The 22748-nt window shown below is 45.8% G+C and overlaps 2 protein-coding genes across 2 annotated transcripts in view; one reads left to right on the top strand and one right to left on the bottom strand.

The window, feature by feature from the left end:
- LOC147613850 (bifunctional aspartokinase/homoserine dehydrogenase 1, chloroplastic-like) overlaps positions 1-22748 on the bottom strand; it is an 80549-nt gene that overhangs the window by 53735 nt on the left and 4066 nt on the right. Inside the window, exons 2-3 of the mRNA XM_086781826.1 lie at positions 895-962; positions 383-763 (exon numbers count right to left, since the gene is read on the bottom strand). Coding sequence (XP_086637952.1) covers positions 383-763; positions 895-962 — 449 coding nt within the window. The remainder of the gene's footprint in view (positions 1-382; positions 764-894; positions 963-22748) is intronic.
- On the top strand, positions 13622-14870 carry LOC147613851 (uncharacterized). Its single transcript, XM_086781248.1, has 2 exons — positions 13622-14284; positions 14319-14870. The coding sequence occupies exon 1, from the start codon at positions 13673-13675 to the stop codon at positions 14132-14134; it is 462 nt and encodes a 153-aa protein (XP_086637374.1). The 5' UTR covers positions 13622-13672; the 3' UTR covers positions 14135-14284; positions 14319-14870.

Raw genomic sequence — 22748 nt, 5'->3', positions numbered from 1 at the left:
CCTTGGAAACTGCGTTTCACCGATTCAGATCTTCAATTCCCCTAATTCCTGTGACTATGCTGTGGCCAGCCTCACACAATTTTCCCTGCCATAAGACAAGCGAGGGCAAGTCTTCCCCTCTGCAACCTGGGTGGGCTGTAAATTTGGATAGGCAAGATAGCATGTCCATGAAGTATGGGCGGCCTGGATGGGCCTCTACTGACAGTGGCTGAAACGGTCTGTTACCAGCTTTACAGGCACACCAATGTCTGTAACCAGCCATAAGTCATATAGAGCTACTACTTTGCCTACCTTGGCCAGCTCTACCTGGCACTCAAACCTTCTAAGACAGCTGCAATATGTTCCTATGGTAGAGCAAAAGACACTAGTGCGAGGATAATACCAATGTAAATAGCTCGCAGTATGGCCCGAAGGTTTTGCACATCTGTCTGAAGGTTGTCCAAGAAGCTATCAAGATCTGGGCTTTTGCCCAGAAGACAGACAGCAGTTTCCCTGTGCTTTTCATAGACCTGAACTAAATCAGCTTCATAATTGCCATCCTTGTGCTGCGCCTTGTCAAGTAGACTATACATAAGATCTGTAACCTTCGACATAGCTGAAACAACGACAAGCTTTCGAAGTGAAGGATCGTCAACGATTATACCAGACACCTTCCAAATACACTCCCATGTGCCCACACATGTGCCTCCAAACTTGTGCACAGACCAAGTATCCCCTCTTGGCAAAGCTACCTCTTTTAAACCATTCTCTTGGGTTAAAAAATCTGCATGACAAAAGTAAAATAGAAGTCAAATTACACTCAAAACATACATGTATTGGTGGCAATTTGTTGATAAAAAAAGCAAACGACACCACGAGACTGCAGAACTAGAGATGTTGTGAAGTAACACAAACCTGCCAGGGCAGCTTGAAATCCAGTAAAAGATCTTCCAGCTTTTTTCTGATGACGATAGGTTTCCAACCTGCCAGCTCCACATGTAAAGCTAGTCAATCGTGCATTCAATCAAATTAAAACCATGCATGTAAAGCAAACAGAGACTGACCTCTACATTGGAAAGAAAGTGCAAAAACAAGCTATGAATAGGCAGTTGATCTGCCCGAGGAGTTACATCCGTCCTGGCCTGAGGACCACTTCATTGAGCTTATTCCCTGTGCAGAGCTCCCATCTCAAGCCCAACACCGGCGGATGAGTCGTCCAGAGCTGATAAAGCTTAAGTAACAGTTGGAGTAGATGCTAGCGAAACGCTTGGTACATTCGACCTCCTCGCCATTTGGAGCTCCAATTCTCTTGGTCAAGAAAAAGGATGGGAGTATGCGCATGTGTGTGGACTACTAGGCGTTAAACAAGCTCACTGTCAAGAACAAGTTCCCACTACCTCACATTGATGACTTATTGGATCACCACGCAGGGGTGAAATGGTTTAGTAAGCTGGATTTGAAGTCTGGATGCCATTAACTTCGCATTCATCCAAATAATATTGGAAAGAACTTTCTTACGATTATTTGAGTTCCTTGTGATACCATTCGGGTTTACTAATGACCTGGCCACCTTCAGCAAGATTTTCAGCCTTTTCTGGAGACCTTTATCATTGTGTTCCTTGATGACAACATGGGCTTCAGCATAACCAAAGACAATCATGGGATGGCCTTACGGTTAATTGATGCCGGCCAATTACAGCTTCACCCTCGGAAGACAAAGATTTTCATGGTTTCTATGGATCCGGAGAAGATTGAGGCCATCGTTCTGTGGCCCGCTACAAAGAATGTACAAAAGCTTTGAGGACTTCTTGAGCTGACTATCCTTTATTAGCGTCTTTGGGAGCTCTACACCCGGGCAAACCAATCCTCTCACAAATGCGACGCAAGAGGATCAGATATTTTTCTAGACCTTATTTCAAAAGCTCAAAGTTCCTATGTCCTCTACTCCCGTTCTTCACTTATGAAATTTGGATGTACCCTTCACTATTTTCTACAATGTTAGTGGAGGCGGCCTTGGAGCAATGTTGCAACATCATTGACACCCAATCGCCTATGAGAGTCAAAAGCTCTATGATGCCGAGTTACAGTATTCCATGTAAAACCACAAACTCTCGTAGGCACTAGTTAATTGGTTCAAAGTTTTGGAGGACCATCAATTACTCGGATACTTGCTCGTTTAGTCACAACAAAATCTTTCTCCCTGCCAGCTTTGGTGGTGGCACTTTATATCACAATTCACCTTTCATCGGGTGAGGAGAATTTGGTAACTGATGTGCTAGTCAAAGGCCACATCCAAATTGTGGAAGGATGCCAGAGTGAGTATTTTGTGCCGATGACAAGCATGTATGATGAGGACCCAAACTTGAAGGAAAGGATCACTAGAGCAAGTGTGCACTATGTGCAAGGCATTGCTTCAAAGTACACCATTCGCGATGGGTGGTTGTACTACAAGGATCAGCTATGCATAGCCAAGAGTGGTGATTTCTATTGGGTTCTCCTGCTGCAAGAGGCCCATGGTGTTTCACTGTTTGGACACCACCATGAGTGCCCTATGATAGGGAACAAGTGTCGTCTCTTCTTTTGGCCTCACATGAAGAAGGTTGTGCATCATTATGTACGGTTCTGCCAACTATGTCAGAGGTCCAAGCTAGACACCAACATTAGGAAGGCATCCAACAAGCTTCATCCGTTTGCCAATACCAAGATTGCCATGGAAGGACGTTTCTAGGGACTCTGTGGTTGGATTGCCGAAGAATGATTGTAATCTTCTAGTCATTCGTGATCGGTTGAGCAAGCGCACACACCTCATTCCTTACAAGTCAAATGCAGATGCTCAAGAGGTGGCTAGGCTTTTCATCCGAGAGGTGTTCCGCTTGCATGGACTTCCAAAGAGGATCTTCTCAAACACAAATTCGAAGTTCAATGGAGTTGTTTGGAAAGCCTTGTTGTAAGGTCTGGGACGAACTTACAGCTCAAAACCGCATTCCACCCCCAAACGAATGGTCGGACAAGAGGCATGAACAAAACCATGACCACTATGCTTCAATGTTACTGCCATGAACATCATGAAGGTCCTAGAGTTAGGGTTTCTTCACAAGGCCAAGCTATGGAGGACGGAAGCATTCCATGGTGGAAGCATACAGGTAGTAAGAGAGAGAGAGAGAAGAGAGTTAGAGAGAGAAACTCAATGCTCTAGAGAGAGATGATTGCACGACTCAATGTGTATTGGATTTGATTGATATGAACTACACCAAGTACATGCTTTTATAGGTTTCAAACCTTATCTTTTGCCTCACATAAATCACATAGACATATAAGCATATAAGCATATGACACATGTCATACACTTATCTTATCAAGCTATAAGAGGGTGTTCACACCTACACAAGTGTTCACACACACATATACATGAATGAGTCTACACACACATACATACGAACACATAACCCTTTGGTGGCGGTACACACATGGATACACACACACAAGACTCTGAAATACCCAACACATCATACCGTTAAAGAGGATTTTTTATCATTGGTGGAGCATGCCATCGATGAGAGAGTGCGGGCATCCACAAAGAAGACTCCATTTGAAGTTGTATATGGTCATCGAGTCGTAAACCCAATGACATGAGCTCTAGAGACTTCCAAAAGACATTATGGTGCAAATCAAGTAGTTCACAACTTGGATTAGATGTTGCATCAAGTCCAAGAAGAGATACACAAGGCTCCGATGAAACAAGTCTGCAAGGCTAACAAGGATCGTCAGGATAGCACATTTAAAGGAGGACAATTGGGTATATCCACAGCTCTGCTAAACTTTCTACATGAAGAAGAAGGTTACTTGATCATCAAGAACCTCAAGGACCGTATAACTATGCAAAAGCATGATTAATGATGATTTACACCAAGCTACAAGACATGTGCAATAATGACAGAGAGAAGTAGAGAGAAGGAGAAGAGAAAGACTCCTTACCTGACCTACTTCCGCTGTATATTACTGAATGTAAGAGTAATTACAATGATTTCAAAGATCCAAATCATATCTAAGCCCTGAATGATGTGCATGAACTAATGCTATGCATAAATTAAAGTTATAGTTCTTCTCTGTGTGTTAATGGAAAATGTTGATATGAAGGTGTACTCTGTTGGTCCAGATGTTGTGGACAGTGGGTGCATGCCCTTGGTCTTCGCTCTCCATCCCCTGTCTCTACAAGTCATATTCAGATCGGCTAGTCCTTTTCAAGCCATAAAAGGTCATCAAAAATGTCATTAAATGTGTTCATATTGTACCCAATACTTGTCCCAACCATTGGTGCATGTCCTAGGCACCTCTGGGCACCTATAGGGCTGTTAAAATGCCTCCAAACTTCCCATTTACTTTAGGTGATTGCAAGGAATAGTCGTCTCTACGAGAGGCACCGAATTAAAGTATGCACGTGACATCTCCTCTTGCTAAACTTGGAGCGCTAGGGCAAACCATGCACCGTTGCTCCATTCTTGACTTGGTCTAACGGTAGGTTCATCTTTCATTTGCTTCCACCAGAATTATCGGCACTTCTTCTGACTCCTTTGCCAATGGTGCTCTTCAAGAATTGATAACATGGGAAACTCCTCTGTTGCCATGGGAACTTTTGCAGCACTTATCTCATCCTCCTCGTTACAAACATACCTAAACTATGGGTGTCTCCACCACTTTGGAAAACTGCTAGACCTCGACCACTGATTCTAGAACTAATGTGGACCTTGATGACTCGAATAATTGCCCCCTTGGTCGACCTCAAGAAGTGGATCCAATGATGTCCTTGGCATGTCTATGGTAATCCCATTGACCTAGGTCTTCAACTATGGCACACTTATCAACCTTAATTGCCACCATGCTTCCTTGATTGCACTTGGCCTCATGACTTCTAGCATGTTCTCTCCAACTCCTTCACGACTCTACCTTGGTTCTCCAACATCTTCAAGCATAAAGCATCTTGTTGTTGACACCATTCTTTGATGGCGTCTATATCTGCCATGGATGACACTTGCCTACTAGACCTAAACTTGACGCATTCTGCATGCAAAACTAACTTTACATGCTTGACCTATGTAAGGAATCACACATGCACAAAGCTAATTGCGGCGGATGCAAAAACGCAAACCCTGATTTCGTTGCCTATGCAAAAACACAAACCCTAATTTTGTTGCATGCACAAACATTACCTAGGATTACCTATGCAAAAACACAAACCCAATTTTGTTGCATGCACAAACGTTACCTAGGATTAACCTAGACGATGTGGTACCGATGTGTAACATGCTATCGCGCAGACATTGTTGTGGTTGAACGAACCAAAAGCTCTAATACCAATGTAACATGCTAACTATGTGGAAGTGGAATTAATGATGATTAATGCTGAGCTACATAGATTAACACTAATCACATGCACAATGACAACACGAAGAACTAGAGAAAAGGAGGAGAGAGACTCTTCACCTAATCTACTCCTATAGTATATTACTAAATGAAATAATTTATACAATGATTGGCAAAGATCCAAGTCAAATCTAAGCGCTAAATGATGTGCATGAACTAATGCTATCCATAAACTAATGCTTGATGTTCTCCTCTGTATTAATGGAAAATGTTGATATGGAGGCGGATTCAGGTAGCTAGGGTTCAAAATTTAATAATCTATCACGGGAGTGAGATTTTTCAAAATATTTTATAATAGGAGTGAATCCAAATAATTATGTGTGATGCATGGTTCATGTGTGAAGCATGGTAGTGAATGATTTCCATTTGTTATAATTATTTTTGTGAGTGATTCCAAAGTAATTGTGATCTAACATTGTGGATTATGTTGAGTATAGATCATGGGTTCGAGACAACCAAGGTGGACATTGGACGAGATTATCTAGCCAAGCACACGTATACTAAATATTTAACTTTGCATGGTTTGGCCCATTGTACATATGTTGGGCAAGGATTATTTTTGATGAGATGCTTTAAAAGCATTGGACTAAGGTTCAATTTTGTAAAAGCCCAATTTTGGAAAAGCTATGCTATTTATGACTCCAAGGGCTAAATTTATTTATATGATTAAATTACCGCGTGTGGGAGTGGAGCCACACACGTCGGGGGGAAGATTGCACCCAGTCTTGTATTCTTGATCTATGCTATGATGTTATGGTTTAATTTCTTTTATTATTGAATTTGTGGATAGTTTAATCTCCATGTACCATGGTCCTGTAACATAATCCAAGTGGCAAGGTTATTAGCTATTTATGACTGGACCAATGTCATGTACCTAGCACCAATCCTTGAGGTTAGGGACTAATCCAGCAGGGTTAGGGGAGCCCTGGGATTTGGGAAAGCAGGCGGATTCCGATGGCTAGGGTTCAGATTTAATAAATCCAAGACTCACTTATATAGTGCTTATTGCTATTATAAATAACATTCCAATCATATCTCCCTCCTGCTTTCTGGGGTAAAGCTGTGGCTACCTCAGTTTATCTCATTAATCGCTCTCTCACAAAAGCAGTTGAGGAAATGACTCCGAAGGAGGCTTTTACAGGCCACAAGCCTTCTGTTTCTCATCTTCGTGTTTTCGGTTGTGTTGCTTATGTGCATTGTCCCAAATAAGAAAAGAACCACACTCACACCGAAGTCAAAGAGGATGATCTTCACAAGCTACAGTCTAAGATCCAAAGGGTACAGCTTTTGGGATCCAGAGGTTGATGACATCATCATTTCCCGTGATGCTCGGTTTGATGAGAGCTTGTTTGGCATTGATTCCTCTCCACTTGATGCATCTTCCGACTTTCTGGATGATCCATTCCTAACAAATGCTAGTGATCTTTTACCTCTTCTACGTCTAGCTCCTCCTCCTCCCCTGCTGCAACCCCGGTGCCAACTGCTCCTTCACAGTCACCTGTTCCCGTTGCATCAACTTCTACAGCTCCCAATCCCTCTACAAGTCCTACTTTGACTCCGGGATTACCCTCACTAGTGCTTACTTCATCACCACTTCCAGCAGCATCGAATGAGTCCTCTACTACAGCAGGTTGCTAGATCTTCTCAACATAAACTTCCTCCTCTCAGAAAAGAGGATTTGACATTCATTTGGAACACGGGCCATCTGAAGTGTGTAGCCAGAGCCAAAACAATCTTGATGGTGGTATACCTGGCTGTAGGAGCAAATGTCTCATCAAAGTCTTCACCTGCCTTCTGAGCATATCCTCGAGCAACAAGGCTGGGTTTGTACTTATCCAAAGTACCATCTGCATGAAACTTGACTTTGAAAATCCATTTCACACCAATAACACGACGATGTAAAGGCTGTGGCACCAAAGACCAAGTGTTATTCCTCTCAATAGAGGCTATCTCTGCTTCCATGGCTTGCCGCCATTGCGGTTGTGAAAGAGCCTCCTCTGGACTCTCAGGCTCATCGATCTCCTGGAGAGAACTCATGAGAGCATAATTCACTTTGTGATGAGATGTGGAAGCTCGAGATGAACGGCGAGGTCTAGGGGTGATGGTAGAGATCTGGTTATGGAGCTGTGTATCAGTGAGACCAGAATCTCTAAAGAGTTGTTGAACCCACTCCTGGTTTTGTGATTCACGGACAGAATACCCATGTGTATCTTCTGCAGAAGGCTCTTTATGGTCTCAAACAGGCACCCCGTGCCTGGTATCAAAAGATTAATGTCTTCTTGTTATCTTTTGGCTTTGAGAGGGCATATGCTGACAGCAATCTCTATGTGCTTCTTTCTAATGGAGATATTTGTATCATTGTTTTGTATGTTGATGACCTCATTCTTTCTAGCTCAAATACTGCGTTGGTCACACGAGTTTAGTCCAAGCTTTCAGAGACATTTGAGATGACTAATCTTGGCCTTCTACATTATTTTCTTGGGTTGGAGGTTTGGCAAAAAGATGATTGTATCTTCATTTCTCAGCATAAGTATGTGAAGAAGCTGCTCTCACTTTATGGGTTGTCAAATTGTACCTCTCTCTCTCGTCCCATGGATCCCAATACCAAGTTATCCAAGGAGGACAATACACCCTTGGTGGATTCCACAGAGTACTGGTAGATTGTTGGTTCATTGCTTTACCTTGCCAACACCCGTCCAGACACCTCCTATGCTATGAGGGTCCTCAGCCAATTCTCATCAGCAGCTCGAAGGTCTCATTGGCAGGCAGCTTTGAGAGTTCTTCGTTATCTTCGAGGTACTTTAGATTAAGGCATCACCTACTCTTGTGGTGCTCATTTGGTTGGCTTCACAGATTCTGATTGGGCAGGTTGTATTGATACTCCGAGGTCTACATCTAGATATTGCTTCATGCTTGGTTCTGGATTGGTTTCTTGGAAGTCTCAAAAGCAGAGAACTATTTCTGCTTCTTCCACCAAGGCTGAGTATAAATCCTACCTTCTCTCCTCCACTGAGGCACTTTGGATTCCATCAGATTCTGGAGCATTTGTGATGTGCCGATACTTCTCCGGTTATTATCTTCTCGGAGTGCTATTGCTCTAGCTCAAAATCCTATGATACAAGGACGATCCAAACATGTTGAAGTGCATTATCATTTTGTACGTGACTGGATCGAGTCAAGACTTCTTCGACTCGCCTACTGTTATACCAAGGACAATGTGGCCGATCTCTTCACCAAACCACTTCTGAGAGCTACTATGGAGGTGTTACTTCAGCGTGCTGGTATTGGACCGCCCCTCTGGCGCTGAAGAGAAGGTGTTGGATTATATATCTCCAGATGGTCTACATCACCATTTTCATGCTTGTATTGGCCATTTATGAGGCCCTGCCTTGGCATATCTTAGCAGATATTATTCAGCATTTTTCTACCATTTTTTAGGTATTTTATAGCATTTTATGCTATTGTCCTGTTGTCGGCCTGCTACAACTGGTCGACCAACACCTTGGGGGAGTATATAAGGGCTGACCCCCTTTCCCCGAGTTTATCTCATTCTTTTGCATCCAGTTGAGTTCATTAGCAATTGCTTCTGCTTCTTACCATTGTACAACACCTATGGGCTTCCCTCGTGCTCAGTTTTTAGCAATAAACATCAGTTTCCAACATTTACAGGTCTTGTTCTTGGGCCTACATCTGTGTTTTCTATTTGCTTCACTTTCTTTTAACGCTTTGCTTAAATACTTATTTATGCTGCTGGTCGGGTACTGTACAGCAGTCGGCCAGCCATCTGAGTCTTCACGACTACATAAAATGCTAATAAATGCTGTCGACTGGTTGTAACAGCCCACAACCTGATGCTTGAGTGCCCTAAATGCCCTTCAATGCTTTGTACCTACTATTGGTGTTGTAGAAGTCCCAAACTCATGCTCATGCTGTGTTGTACGTTGTAAATGCTTGGATAAATGGATTAATGTTTGCTAAACGCTTATGGATGCCATGTCACTTGTACAACCCATAGGGTGTGCACGTGACAAGTCTAGCCTTGAAACTGTCAACTAATCCATCTACCTTTGAAAACCCACTTAGTGTCAATAGCTTTCTTCCCAAGAGGTAGATCCACTAAATCCTAAGTACCTTTGAAAACCCACTTAGTGTCAATAGCTTTCTTCCCAAGAGGTAGATCCACTAAATCCTAAGTACCATTATTCTGAATGGAATGAATTTCATCTTGCATAGCTTTCACCCAATTTGGATCTTCTTGAGCCTCTTCAAAAGACTCAAGTTCATCTACATCATGTAGAGAACTAAGAAATGTAAACTCACCAATATTTGCTGAAGAAGTAGTTCGATCACCAAGTTTGGTTCTACTCTGCAAAGGAGCAGACAATTTACCATCCTACAAGGTGCTTCTAACCTATCTAGGCATAACCCAAGATTCATTGATTGCTGATCTTTCAACATTTACTGCATCTTCCAGAGCTGATGTGAAGTTGCTGCATCAATTCCTTGAGCATTTCTCCTTTGTAACAAACAAGAATCAGAAGGCAAAATCTACTGAGAATCAACTTCTTCTGGCACAGGTAATACCCATCAAACATGTCTGGTGTCACGACCCTGTGTTTTTCTCTAGACAATATGCAGGTGTGCACGGGAACATGGTGGACAGTGTTAATGGCATCAGTTTGGGGCAATAACTTCATGGACAGATTGGTACAACTCTTGGGGTCGAAAAGGGAATTAATGTTGATAATCCCATGTGTGGACAACCCCAAGTGTGAAGGGGACAAAGAGAAATAAAGTTTAAAGGTTTTATATCCTTTGGCGCAAAGAGAATTAAAGTTTAAAACGTTTTATAACCTTTGGTGGCCCCTAGGCTAATTATGGAGGCTACACCACTTTTGGAGACACGCCTCTCTTTCTCTCTCATGCTTTTTGGGAGGCGCCAGCTGCATCTTCAGGCGTGTGCTTTTTCTTAAGGCTGGTCGGGCTGCAGCAAAGGCATGTTTTTCTGGCAAACAGAACAAGCATGCTGAACAGGCTGGGAGTCGCGCAACGGCACACGTGGGTTCCCTCTGTGCATCAGGCTGGCGGGTCTGCGCTGGTGGTCTTCTCTTGCTTTTTGAAAGGATTGCAGGAGGGCTGCGCTATGGTGTATACAGGCGTTGCTGAATACAGGCCCTGGACTACCTTTTGGAGAGGAAGGTTAGTTGGCTGCTGTGCTACGCTACAGAGAACACAGGCCTCCTCTCTCTCTCTCTCTCTCTCTCTCTCTCTCTCTCTCTCTCTCTTCAAACGGGTGTGTGGGTAAATAAACAAAATGGGCTAACCTTTCTATCACCCAATGTGTGGTAGATTGGTTAGCTCATGGAGTTGTTATTCAACACGTCTTGTGTTCGAATCTCACTCCCGTCGGATAGATCATATTTGGTCTCTTGGGATTGTTCCTATGACGTTAAAAGAGCTTCTTCTTCTTCTTCTTCTTCTCTCTTTGGCTTCTGGAGGACGGTCTGGCTGCTGCGCATCAATACACACAGGCGCCTGCAGAATCTCCTTCTCTTCTCCTTTGCTTTTGGCAAGAAGCTGACTGTCAGCTGAACTGTTGTTCGTACAAACAGTGCTGAACATAGAAGCGTGGACTGTAGGAAGGGAATAGAGGGTTGAACAGTAGGTTCACTCACAGGTGTTCTCTCTCTCTCGGTTGCAAGACAAGAGGAGCATGGCTGAGCAGGTCTCTCTCTGTCTTTCTCTCTCTCTTGGAAGGGAAGGAGTGGGCTGAAGGAGGCGCATAGCCGGGACTGTTTATGGGCTGTTTTGCTTGGCTGCAAGTACACCTCCCTCCCCAACTCCCCCCGTCCAGACCGGAGGACCACAAGATTGACCTCCTCCCAGGCTCAGAAGCCCCGAGCAAGTTTCCGTATCGCCTTTCCAAGGCAATGGAATCGGAGTTGGACCGCCAACTCCAAGAATTGTTGCAATCCGCCCCAGCGTGTCGCCATTTGCAGCACCGATCTTATTTGTCAAGAAGAAAGATGGGTCTTCCCGTTTGTGTGTCGATTATCGTGCACTCAACAAGCTGACTATCAAGAGCAAATTCCCGATGCCTCGAATTGATTATATTCTCGAGAGGCTGAATGGAGCAAAGGTGTTCTCAAAACTGGATTTAAAGAGTGGGTACCACCAAGTGCGGATTGTGGAGGGAGACATCCCCAAGACAGCCTTCCGTACAGAACGGGCCCACTATGAATTTGTGGTCATGCCATTTGGCTTGACGAACGCCCCAGCTGCATTTAACCGCATGATGATGCGTGTTTTCCGGGATTTGATTGGAAAGTGTGTGTTCATATTTCTGGACGACATACTAGTATTTTCAGCTACAGTTAAGCAGCATGACGTTGATGTGGAGAAAGTCCTTAAGTTGCTGAAAAACAACGAGCTCTACGTCAATGAAAAGAAGTCTGAATTTTATCTGTTCCAGGTGCATTACTTGGGATATATAATTAGTGCTGAAGGCATTCGTCTTGATCTGGCTAAAGTGGCCGAGATTGTCAACTGGGAAGTACCTCAGACAGCCTATGACATTAGATCTTTTGTGGGTATATGCCAGGCATACTCCACTCACATCGACAAGTTTTCTGACCTCTCGGCAGATCTCACCGATCTGCTAAAGGGAGTGCCTATGACATTAGATCTTTTGTGGGTATATGCCAGGCATACTCCACTCACATCGACAAGTTTTCTGACCTCTCGGCAGATCTCACCGATTTGCTAAAGGGAGTGAAGACAAGACGGCAAAAGATTCGAATGACTCCACGAGCGTTGGAGGCATTCCAGAACAAAGTGGCTTTGTCAGAAGCGCCTTGTTTAGCACTTGCCTCGTGGGACGAACCATTTCAAGTGATCACCGATGCGAGTAACATCGCAATTGGAGGTGTTTTACAACAGAATGGTCATCCAATAGCTTACATGTCTCGTAAGTTACTGCCCGCCGAGAAGAACTACTCAGTTTATGATCGTGAACTCCTAGCAGTGATACAGGCCTTCAAACATTGGAAACATTTCCTGTATGGCCGTGACTTCGAGGTTCGCACTGACCATCAGGCATTACGCTGGATTCAAACAATGCCAAGTGCACAGTGGAGTAATTGACAACACCGCTGAAGTCAGATATTCCAACAGTTTGGTGGTATGATTGAGTACCTTCCAGGAAAGACCAATCCAGTGGCTGATGATTTGAGCAGGAAGGAACAAGTGTCTACGATTCAGACCACTAGACTTGATCTTGTTGGTACAGGACTAGAGGACATGAAGCACACGTACGCGGATTCCCAGGAATTCGGTACACAGTGGGAACAGGCATTGGATGCCACAAGACCATGCCACTTTTTGATACGCGATGGTTGGCTTTTCTACAAAGGCCGACTGTGTGTCATGAAGTCGTTCACGGCAGCTCTTCTCCATGATGCCCATGACGCCATTACAGGTGGTCATAGGGACATGAATTCGACTCTAGAGAAATTGGAACAGCAATACTATTGGCCAAAGATGAGGCGTGATGTGTTTGTACAACGCTGTGACATTTGTTGTCAAAAGGTGAAAGCTCCTCGTGGAAAGAAGATAGCGTTGTTACAGCCCTTGCCAATTCCTGAGGGTCCTTTCCAAGACATTTCCATGGACTTTGTCACGAATCTGCCTCCTAGTCCGAGTAAGCGTAATACGCAGTGCTTAACTATTGTTGATAGGTTTAGCAAATTTGTTATGCTTATTCCTTGCAGGGCCAATATGACCGTCGAAGATGTTGCCCAGTTGATCATTCGGCATTGGTACCCGATTGGCGGGATTCCTAGGACCATAGTGTTAGACCGAGATGCCAAGTTTACCAGTCATTTTTGGAGGGCATTGTTTGATAATTTTGGTACTAAGTTGAATTTTTCCAGTGCATTCCACCCACGGACAGACGGCCAGACAGAGATATAGAACTAGTTGGCCTTTGATGTGCTGAAGTGTTATGTCCACGATCAGCAAGGTAAGTGGGAATCGTATTTGCCTTTAGTTCAAGCTGTTTTGAATGATTCTTTTTCTTCAGCAATTGGTAGGACTCCATATGAGGCAAACGTTTGGAAGACCTTTCCAGTCGTTGTTAACCAGGACTTCGTCTTCAATACCGGAGGCGAACAGAGTGACGGAGTCTTACCAGGAGATTTTAGAGTCAGTAAAGGACAGATTGGCTAAAGCGCAAGAGGCCTACACTCAACAGGCCAATAAAGACCGAAGGGATATGAAGTTTTCGGAAGGGGATTGGGTTTATCTTCGGATTATGAAGCAAAGATTGAAGCAGGTGGGCAAGCGATGCCCAAAGTTGTCTTTCAGGAGCTTCGGACCTTTTCCCATCATCAGGAAAAAGATTAATGAGGTGTCTATGCAGTTAAAGCTACCTCCGAGTTGGACTATGCACGATGTATTTCATGTCAGTTGGTTAAAGCCATATGCAGGTCCAACCCCTTCAGAGGTCAAAGACGAAGCGGAACCAGACATTGTGGATGAAGCAAAAGTTATGGTTCCAGAACAAATCCTTCTGCACCGTTTCAAGCATGGCTCAAGCCGAAGACTACGACAGTTCCTCACGAAGTTTCAGGACCAAGGAACTCATGAAGCGGTATGGCTCGACAAAGAGTTTTTCGAAGACTATCCGGCGTTATTGACGGATTATTTGGAGGCTATGCAGCTTCCGTCAAGTTAAGGAGAAGGGGATGTCACGTGCATCCCGCACTTGGATGCCACGTAGACATTTCTGTACAGAAGGTGCAGGACCTGGGATGGTGAACTGGTCCCATGTGAGCCCAGTCCGGGACGAGTCAGCCAAGGATCCACCTCAGTCGTCCGAGGTCAGGTGTGCATTGTCCTGCACATGAGTCTAAGGTCAGGTGTGCACTGTCCTGCACATGAAACAGTGCCAGTCCGCGCAGTGAGTCTCCCTCTAGAATGATGTCAGTGATTCTGTGTATCTGGTATGGTACCGGATGCCAGATCACTGAGTAGTTAGTGTTTAGGACAAGGGGCCAGCCCATAGGGCTACCCCGGATCTTAGTGTGGGCATGGGAATGGTGTAGAACCACCCCCATGAGGGCCAAGAAGGCCCAGGTTGAACCCACGAGCCATGGAGGGGCTATAGGACAGCCCTAGGGCAAGAATAAGGCAGATTCCAGGAGATTACAGCCTTTACATGGCTGTAGGGCAAGTATGGGGCAGCCCATACAGGCTGCCCGGCCCTTGGATTGTGGGCAAAAGCTGTGCCCAGCCCTCTGGAAGCAGGCGCATCACCTTTCAGCTTGATAGGGAAAAACGCAGCATTTTATGGGATTTTATTCAGCATTTATTGCTGAATTTTCATAGTCGTGGGACATTAAATGCTGGCCGCCTGGCTTTGTGCTAGCCGACTGCTGCAGTAGGAGTACTATATAAGGGAGAGCCCACAATCCCATTTATTCATCTCATTCTCCACCAAGAGCTCAAGCATAAGAGGCTAAACAAAGCCAAGAGGGTACTAAGCAAAGGGGTGAAGGATTCAGGTCAAGGGCAGGGTATTCCCAGCCAAGAAAAGGTCCAAGATTGCTGTATTTTCTTTCCGATTTCTCATCATTCTAATAAAGCAAATACACCATCCGTGGTGGGGGCCCTAGAGAGGGTAATTGGGACCCAATACTGTGTCCTCTCCACCTCTCCCTCTCTCTCTCTATTTTTTGCACTTCTCCTTTCAGTTTGTGCGTTAATTTCCGTCGCGAAAAGAGTGCTGAATTCTGAGTATTGAAGTCACCGATTCTTCTCCGAAGCTTCCGCATATTACAGTGTTTGGGACTCATATGGTTTCCTTATGTGTTTTGCAAGTGGTAAGTGTGCACACTTAACCCAATTTATTATTTATTTCATGTTACTAAGGTTTATTGGGTGCAGGGTTCACATTCACTTAAAGTGTGGGCGGACACACTTATAATTTTATAAGCGAGTTCACATCAGGGTGGACTATTTTTAACAAACCAAGGCCAAATATGAGAGATGGGCACCCGAGCACTCCCAAAAAGCTCCACGAGTTGCTATTCTGGGTGTGGGAGGGCCAAAGTGGGCAAGCCCTGACTTGTAGAGCACTCATGTGGAAATCGTGGGCTGTTAGTAGCTGTTTGGATAGGAAAAACAGCAAGTTTACTCATTCGCATGAGCTACAAGTGGAATACATGCGAAGTACAAGGGTCCCAGGGCTGGCCGGCTGCTATTTCTCTCTCTACAGGGCTGCAGGCTGATCGATTTGGTTCCAGAAGCTTGCGCATGGCTGTTGGGACCGTTTTTGGGCTTCTCTGCTGAGAATAGGGCTTGGACGGAGTGAGCAGAGTCTCTATAGGAGCTGGCCGACTGTTGTAAGGGCCATTATTGGCTATTTTTACAGGTTTGCAGGAGGTTTCTCGCGACGAAACCTGAGCAAACATGTCCCTAGACAACCAGGCCTGGGGATGTGATCTAATGGAACTTGTGGGTGGCCAGTGAGCCAAAAACCATGGCTGGTTACTGTTTTGCAGGTTTGGGACAGCACTTTGTTAGAGGGTTGGTGACCGTTCTATCAAAGTACAGGAGTGGTTGGTGATCACTCTATCCTGGTTGGTGACCAAGGGTGTTCTACAGGAGCGGTTGGTGATCGCTCAACCTTGGTTGGTGACCGAGGGTGTTGCAACAGGTGTGGTTGGTGACCGCTCGACCTTGGTTGGTGACTGAGGAGTTGCAAGTAATGTATTTACCTATGTTTTCACAGTTGGATAAATCTGGTGTCGGCTGGATGAGTGTGTACTCTCTGGGCACCCGCATCTTATACATATAAATACTTCTGTTGGTAATAAAGATACCTCGCCGGGGGGGGGGGGGCTGGCCCAACTTCAGCCCCTAGTGCTATGTCATGTGCAAGTTGGTTTATGTTTGCAGGATGTATATGCTCATGTAATGTTTCACAATGATGGTAATCATGTATATGCCAGGAATGGTTGATGTATGTATGCTGTTTTGGTAGTGAATGTCAAAATACACAGTGGAAATGATAACCAAATCTGAGACCACAAGAGCAAGTAGAGTGCAGAAAATAGACAGCACAAGAGGAGGAGAGAGATAGGCGTATAACTCTTCTCTATACACAAGATCCCGAGGAAAAACTGAATACAAACAGTGGGGGGCCATGGGGCTTATATGTCCCCATGAGTGCAGTCGGCCAGTAGATGGACAGCCAACTGGACCTGAAATGCCCACGACCAGAAAATACAGCAGTCGGCCAGCATATCAAAGTCGGCCATCACTCGTGTGCAGTCGGCCAGCAGCAGAGAGCAACTGGGACTGCCTGTGACCAGTCGGCCAGCATCTGGTACAGCCGACAGGTCCTACACTGCCTCCCACACCCTGGAAAAATAGGGAAAAATGGCGAAAAAATACGGGGAGTGAGAAAAAATGATAAAACACCTATACAGGGCGGGCACACCCACAACAGAGGCCCTGGCGTCTAATAAAGACAAGAGATGACTTCTAACACCCCCTCTCAGCTCTTGGCTGTGAAATCAACCCTAGGGAGCTGGAGTGCCGCCTGAGCGTAGCCTGAGGTAGAGACTTCGTGAAGAGGTCCGCCGCATTGTCCTCCGTCGAACAATAAAGAAGCAAGATGTCACCAGCCAAGATCTTCTCACGTACAAAGTGATACTGTATCTCTTTGTGCTTGGTCCGGGCATGAAAGACCGGGTTCCGAGCAATAGCTATACAACTCTGGTTATCGCACTGGATGACTGTGGGCTCCTTTTGTGGAAACCCAATCTCGCCTAGCAGCCTCCGCAACCACACAACCTCGCAAGCAGCACCACAAGCAGCCCGGTACTCTGCCTCTGTCGAAGATAGGGCAATAGTTGGCTGTCTCTTACTGCTCCTGAGCCGAGGGTAAAACTGTAACCTGAAGTAGATCTCTCCTCCCCAATCTGAGTCACTCCAACCTTGGAGTTTGACTCCATCCCCTCCTATGTAAAAGAGTCCTAGATCCTTCGTACTCTGCAGATACCGCAAGATATGCAATCCTACGTCCCAATAAGACTTCAATGGCGTCTACATAAAAGAGCTCAACAGCCCCACGGAGAAGCTCAAGTCCAATCTGGTGTTCAGCAACCAGATCAATGAACCAACCAACTTTCGATACTGCGAGGCATCGACCGGCTCACAAGGATCATTAATGGTCAACTTTGTGTTTGGGTCCATCGGCGAAGTAATAGGCTTGCAGTTCTCCATCCCAAAGGCCTCAAGCAACTCATGAACATACCGCTGCTGAGAGACAAAAAACCCCCTCTGGGTCTGCCGGATCTCCAATCCCAAGAAGGAGTGGAGTAAGCCTAAGTCGGTCATCTCAAACTCCTTTGACAAGGTAGCCTTCGTCATGCCAATGTGCTCCACATGACCGCCGGTGAGAATGAGATCATCCACATAAAGGATGATAATCGTAACCATGCCACGTTCCCAAAAGAGATACAGGTTAGGATCTGCAACCGATCTCTGAAATCCAGTCCGAACAAAGAAGGAATCAATCTTCTAATTCCAAGCCCTGGGAGCCTGCTTAAGACCATACAAGGCCTTACGTAACCTGTAAACCATTCCTTCTGATCCTGGAACAACAAAGCCTGGAGGCTGCTCAACATACACCTCCTCCTGCAGGTCACCATTAAGGAACACAGATTTTACATCCATTTGATACACGGGCCACCTCTGAGAAGAAGCAAGGGCAAGAACGGTCCGAATCGTGGACATCCGTGCTGTCGGTGCAAAGGTATCCTCGTAGTCGATGCCTGGCCGCTGAGCATAACCTTTAGCCACAAGTCTGGCTTTGTGTTTGTCCACCGACCCATCTGACGCATATTTGGTCTTAAAGACCCATTTGACACCAATGACTGACTGTTTCGACGGCCTCGGTACCAACTCCCATGTGTTGTTCTTCTCGATGGCATCAAGTTCCACCTCCATGGCTTTCTTCCAAGTCTCCTGTGAGACAGCTTCCTTGACGGAAGTGGGCTCCTTGTCCCGCATAATACGAGACATCAGAGCATAGTTTACCTGAAGAAGCTCCGCTGTATTGCTTTTGTCTCGGACTCTGTGTGATCTTCGAGGGCCGTCCTCTGTGGTCCACTCGGAGGGTAACTCCGTGACACCTGATTCCCGAAGGGTGTCCAACAACCACCTAGGTACTTGAACAGATCGTGGAGCCTCCTGCTGTTGCGGGGGCTCTACTCCAGCTGCGGGCTCAACTTCCTGTGCTGACTGAGGTTGATCAACTGGAGCAATGGTCTGGAATCATCATCAGACTCTTCTGGATCTCCAAGAAGTGGCGGCTCCTCGACAGTGGATACTGGAACATGCTCATCAAAGACCACATCCCGGCTGACAACAATCTCGTTCCGGTCTGGATCATACAATCTGTCCCTTGGAAAGAGAATTATACCCCACAAATATAAGCCTGCGGGACTTGGAGTCAAGCTTCCCCCTCTGCTTCTTCGGAATATGTATATACGCATCACTCCCAAAAACACGGAAATGCAAGACATCATGTTTCCTGCCAAAGTATGCCTTAAACGGAGTCATATTAGGTACTGAAGTCATTGGAGACCGGTTGAGGGTATGGACAGCTGTTGCCACAGCCTCTCCCCAAAGTGGACGAGGAAGATCACGATGCTCCAGCATGGTCCTCGCCATCTCCACCACAGTCCTATTTTTGCGTTCAACAACTCCATTCTCTGAAGGCGATCCTGTATTGGCCAGTTCCCTCTTGATGCCATGATCTGCACAAAATCTGAGAAATACAGTCGAGGAGAATTCACCCCATTTGTCAGCCCTGAGAGTCTTTACCTGCAATCCAGACTCTTTTTCCACCATCACGTGCCAATCCTTGAACCGTGCAAAAGCTTGGTCCTTCTGTGAAAAAAAGTAGACCCACATGAATCTGGTACAATCATCAACAAGCAGCATAAAATAGAGATATCCTCCCAATGATGGTGTCTGCTGAGGTCCACACAAGTCAGTGTGAATCAACTCCAACGGTTTCGAAGCCCGCGCCTGGAAGCCTGCTTCGGAAAGGATTCCCTCTGCTGCTTACCACGTATGCAAGAACTGCAACGTCCTTGCCTACTGCCAACATCTGGCAAGCCAGCCACCATATGGTCTCGGAAAGCTCGCCGCAGTGCGTCCACATTTAAGTGGCCAAAACGAAAGTGCCACAGATCTCCCACCTGAGAACCTGTCAACGAGGAGAGTGCAGAGAGCTTGTAGATACCATTCTCCACACCGCCTTCCCAAACAACCTGGCCAGTCTCACGGTCCCGTAGAGCAACTGAATGCTCCTCATATTCCACCCGAAAGTCAGTCTTGCATACTTCAAGCACTGACAGAAGATGAAAACCCAGAGCAGGGACGTAAAGAACACGGGAAGCATACTTGCCCCCCTTGCCGTCGGGAATAATCTCCATCCGACCCTCACTGTGTATCGGAATAGTGGAGTTGTCACCAATAAAAATGCAACCTGACTGCCGTTTCAGATCCAAAAAGAAGTCACGGGATGGAGTCGCGTGCCTGGAAGCACCACTGTCAAGAATCCATTCCCGGGTATCCTTCACGGTGAAGCCAACTGCCTCCTCGCTCGAAGACGATGAAGCATCGGAGTCCATCATCTCTACGTGCACAAATGCAGGAGTCTTCGCAACTGAGGCTGAAGAATCAGCACTCTTCCCAGTCCGCTTAGGACACTTCCTCCAATAGTGGCCTTTCTCGCCACAATCATTGCAGGATCGTTCGGCCTTCAGCTTCTCTCGTTCTCTGTTGGGCTTCTTCTCAGAAGACTTCTCCGGTGGAGCCTTCCCTTTGCCCTTGTTGTTATTCCGACCTTTCGACCGTTGGCCAGTTAAGGCCTCCGAACCTCCGCTGTGAGGAGGGTTCGTGAAACGTTCCTCCTCGTCCAAGACCATGGGCACAAGCTCCTCCTAGGTAATGGTACTGAGCCTGCCTCAAAGAGGAGTAGAGAGCGGAATACTGAGCATGCAAGTGAGACAACAAAGTAATGGCCATGTCTTCAGATGATATCTCTTTCCCAGCCTGGAGGACTTCCTGCTGAAGGGCCTGCAGCTTGTTAATGTGCTCCCGCATTGTCGACGACTTTGCAAGGTTCATAACCCGCATCTGCACTTCCAAGGAGATCCTCTTCATGGGTGATACCCTGTTATAAAGAGAAGCCAAGTGCTGCCATATGCCTCTGGCCAGCGTCATATGCTTTACGTGATTGATTACGTGTGGTGTGCAATTGAGGAAAATAAATGACCGGACCCTGGCGTTGACACCCACATCTGTGCATGTGCCTCGCGGTCCTTCTTCATTGACAGTAACTCCCCTTCCTCTGCTTCCGACCTTGGAACCCCAATAACGATGAAATCAGTAAGGTCATATGACTCCAGCACATACTCCATCATAACCTTCCAGATGCCGTAATTGTTCCCATCCAACTGACGGTCCACTGGGAACGTGGGGAGAGTCGGGATCTTCGCATGCTTCTCAGCCATCTCTAACAAATCTGCCATCGCGGGGATGTAACTGAAAAAGGGTGGGTGGGTGGAAAAAAAAACTCTAAACCTGCAAGTGGCTGTCCAGCACCTTAGCCCACCTTCCTCTTGCAACTTCTCTTCCCGAACAGTCCAAACAGTCCACCAATCAGCAACGTAACTATCCCCCTCTTGCTCAGAAAACTCCCAAGATCTTTCAAGAGCCTAGGGCTCTGATACCATGTCAAAATACGCAGCGGAAATGGCGGAAATGATAACCAAATCTGAGACCACAAGAGCAAGTAGAGTGCAGAAAATAGACAGCACAAGAAAAGGAGAGAGATAGGCCGTATAACTCTTCTCTATACACAAGATCCCGAGGAAAAACAGAATACAATAGGTGGGGGGCCATGGGGCCATTTTATATGGCCCCATGAGTGCAGTCGGCCAGTAGATGGACAGCCGACTGGACCTGAAATCCCCACGACCAGAAAATACAGCAGTCGGCCAGCATATCAAAGTCAGCCATCACTCGTGTACTGTCGGCTAGCAACAGAGAGCAACTGGGACTGCCTGTTACCAGTCGGCCAGCATCTGGTACAGCTGACAGGTCCTACACTGCCTCCCACACCCTGGAAAAATAGAAAAAAATGGAAAAAAAATACAAGTGAGGAAAAATGATAAAACACCTATACAGGGCGGACACACCCACAACAGAGGCCCTGGTGTCTGATAAAGATAGGAGATGACTTCTAACAGTGAATTGGTTCCGTATGCACGTGCCCGTGTGTGACACTCACACACACACACAATGCTTAATGACGAAAGTGCCTCGGACAAAAGTGCCCGCGGCATAAGTGCATAACCTCACAGTGAAGTACTACCAAATATCTAACAAGTGTGTCCACCCACTTATTATAAACTGTGAATGTGACACCAAAATACACAATAAAGTTCTTCTTAAAAGTTTGTTCACATGGCCCATGCTCAGGCTACTCTTCGAGGCCCACAAGAATGGTTTGCCATGTGAATATGACCCCATAATACACAATAAAGTCTTTCTTAAAAGTTTGTTCACATGGCCCGTGCTCAAGCTGCTCCTAGAGGCCCACAAGAATGGTTTCACACATGACTTTAATCTACCAATGGGTTAGCTTCCATTTTACATGTCCTTATGCATCCTTCTGGGCACTCCTCATTCTTTGTACTATATATTTCTAAATGCTTGTACAAACTAGTCCTCGCGTCCATGTTGACCAATAATCTTAAAGCTTATGTCACAGCTAATCACAACAATCACAAACAAGCAAAAAAGAGCTTCTAGTTTTCTATCAAGAAGAAAAGGCATGCCACTTCACAGTAAATAGGTGTCTCAATTGTTGTGGTGTGGGGGATTCTAAGAGAAATTGCCCCAAGTTGCATGACACCACAAGTCCCACAATAAACAATCAGCGTACACAGACAGGATAGTCCCAAGTCAACACCATTGTTGCTCCATGGGTTCCAATTCAGCAAGAGAAAGTTCCCTTGACAAAAGGAGACCCTGATATGCTTTGGCCAAACACATGGAGTGAAGGTGTTGGTAGTTTTTGATTTACGTTGTGCGGAAGATTTGGTATCCCTACTGGAGTTCAAGGAAAACAATCAGCTGTTGCTGCTGCATTCCCAACCTTCACCACATAAGGAGCACAATACGCTTTTGTTTTCACATTCAAGCCAGTTTGTGTAGGGAGAAGGGAAACCGGGGGGGAGGAGAAAAGGGAGAGGAGGAGG

This window comes from Cibotium barometz, chromosome 43 (assembly GCF_041138505.1).
Source record: "Cibotium barometz isolate CiBa-2024 chromosome 43, ASM4113850v1, whole genome shotgun sequence".
NCBI lineage: Eukaryota > Viridiplantae > Streptophyta > Polypodiopsida > Cyatheales > Cibotiaceae > Cibotium > Cibotium barometz.
The sequence above is the reverse complement of the archived record's forward strand: the minus strand, read 5'-3'. Positions and strand labels throughout refer to the sequence as shown.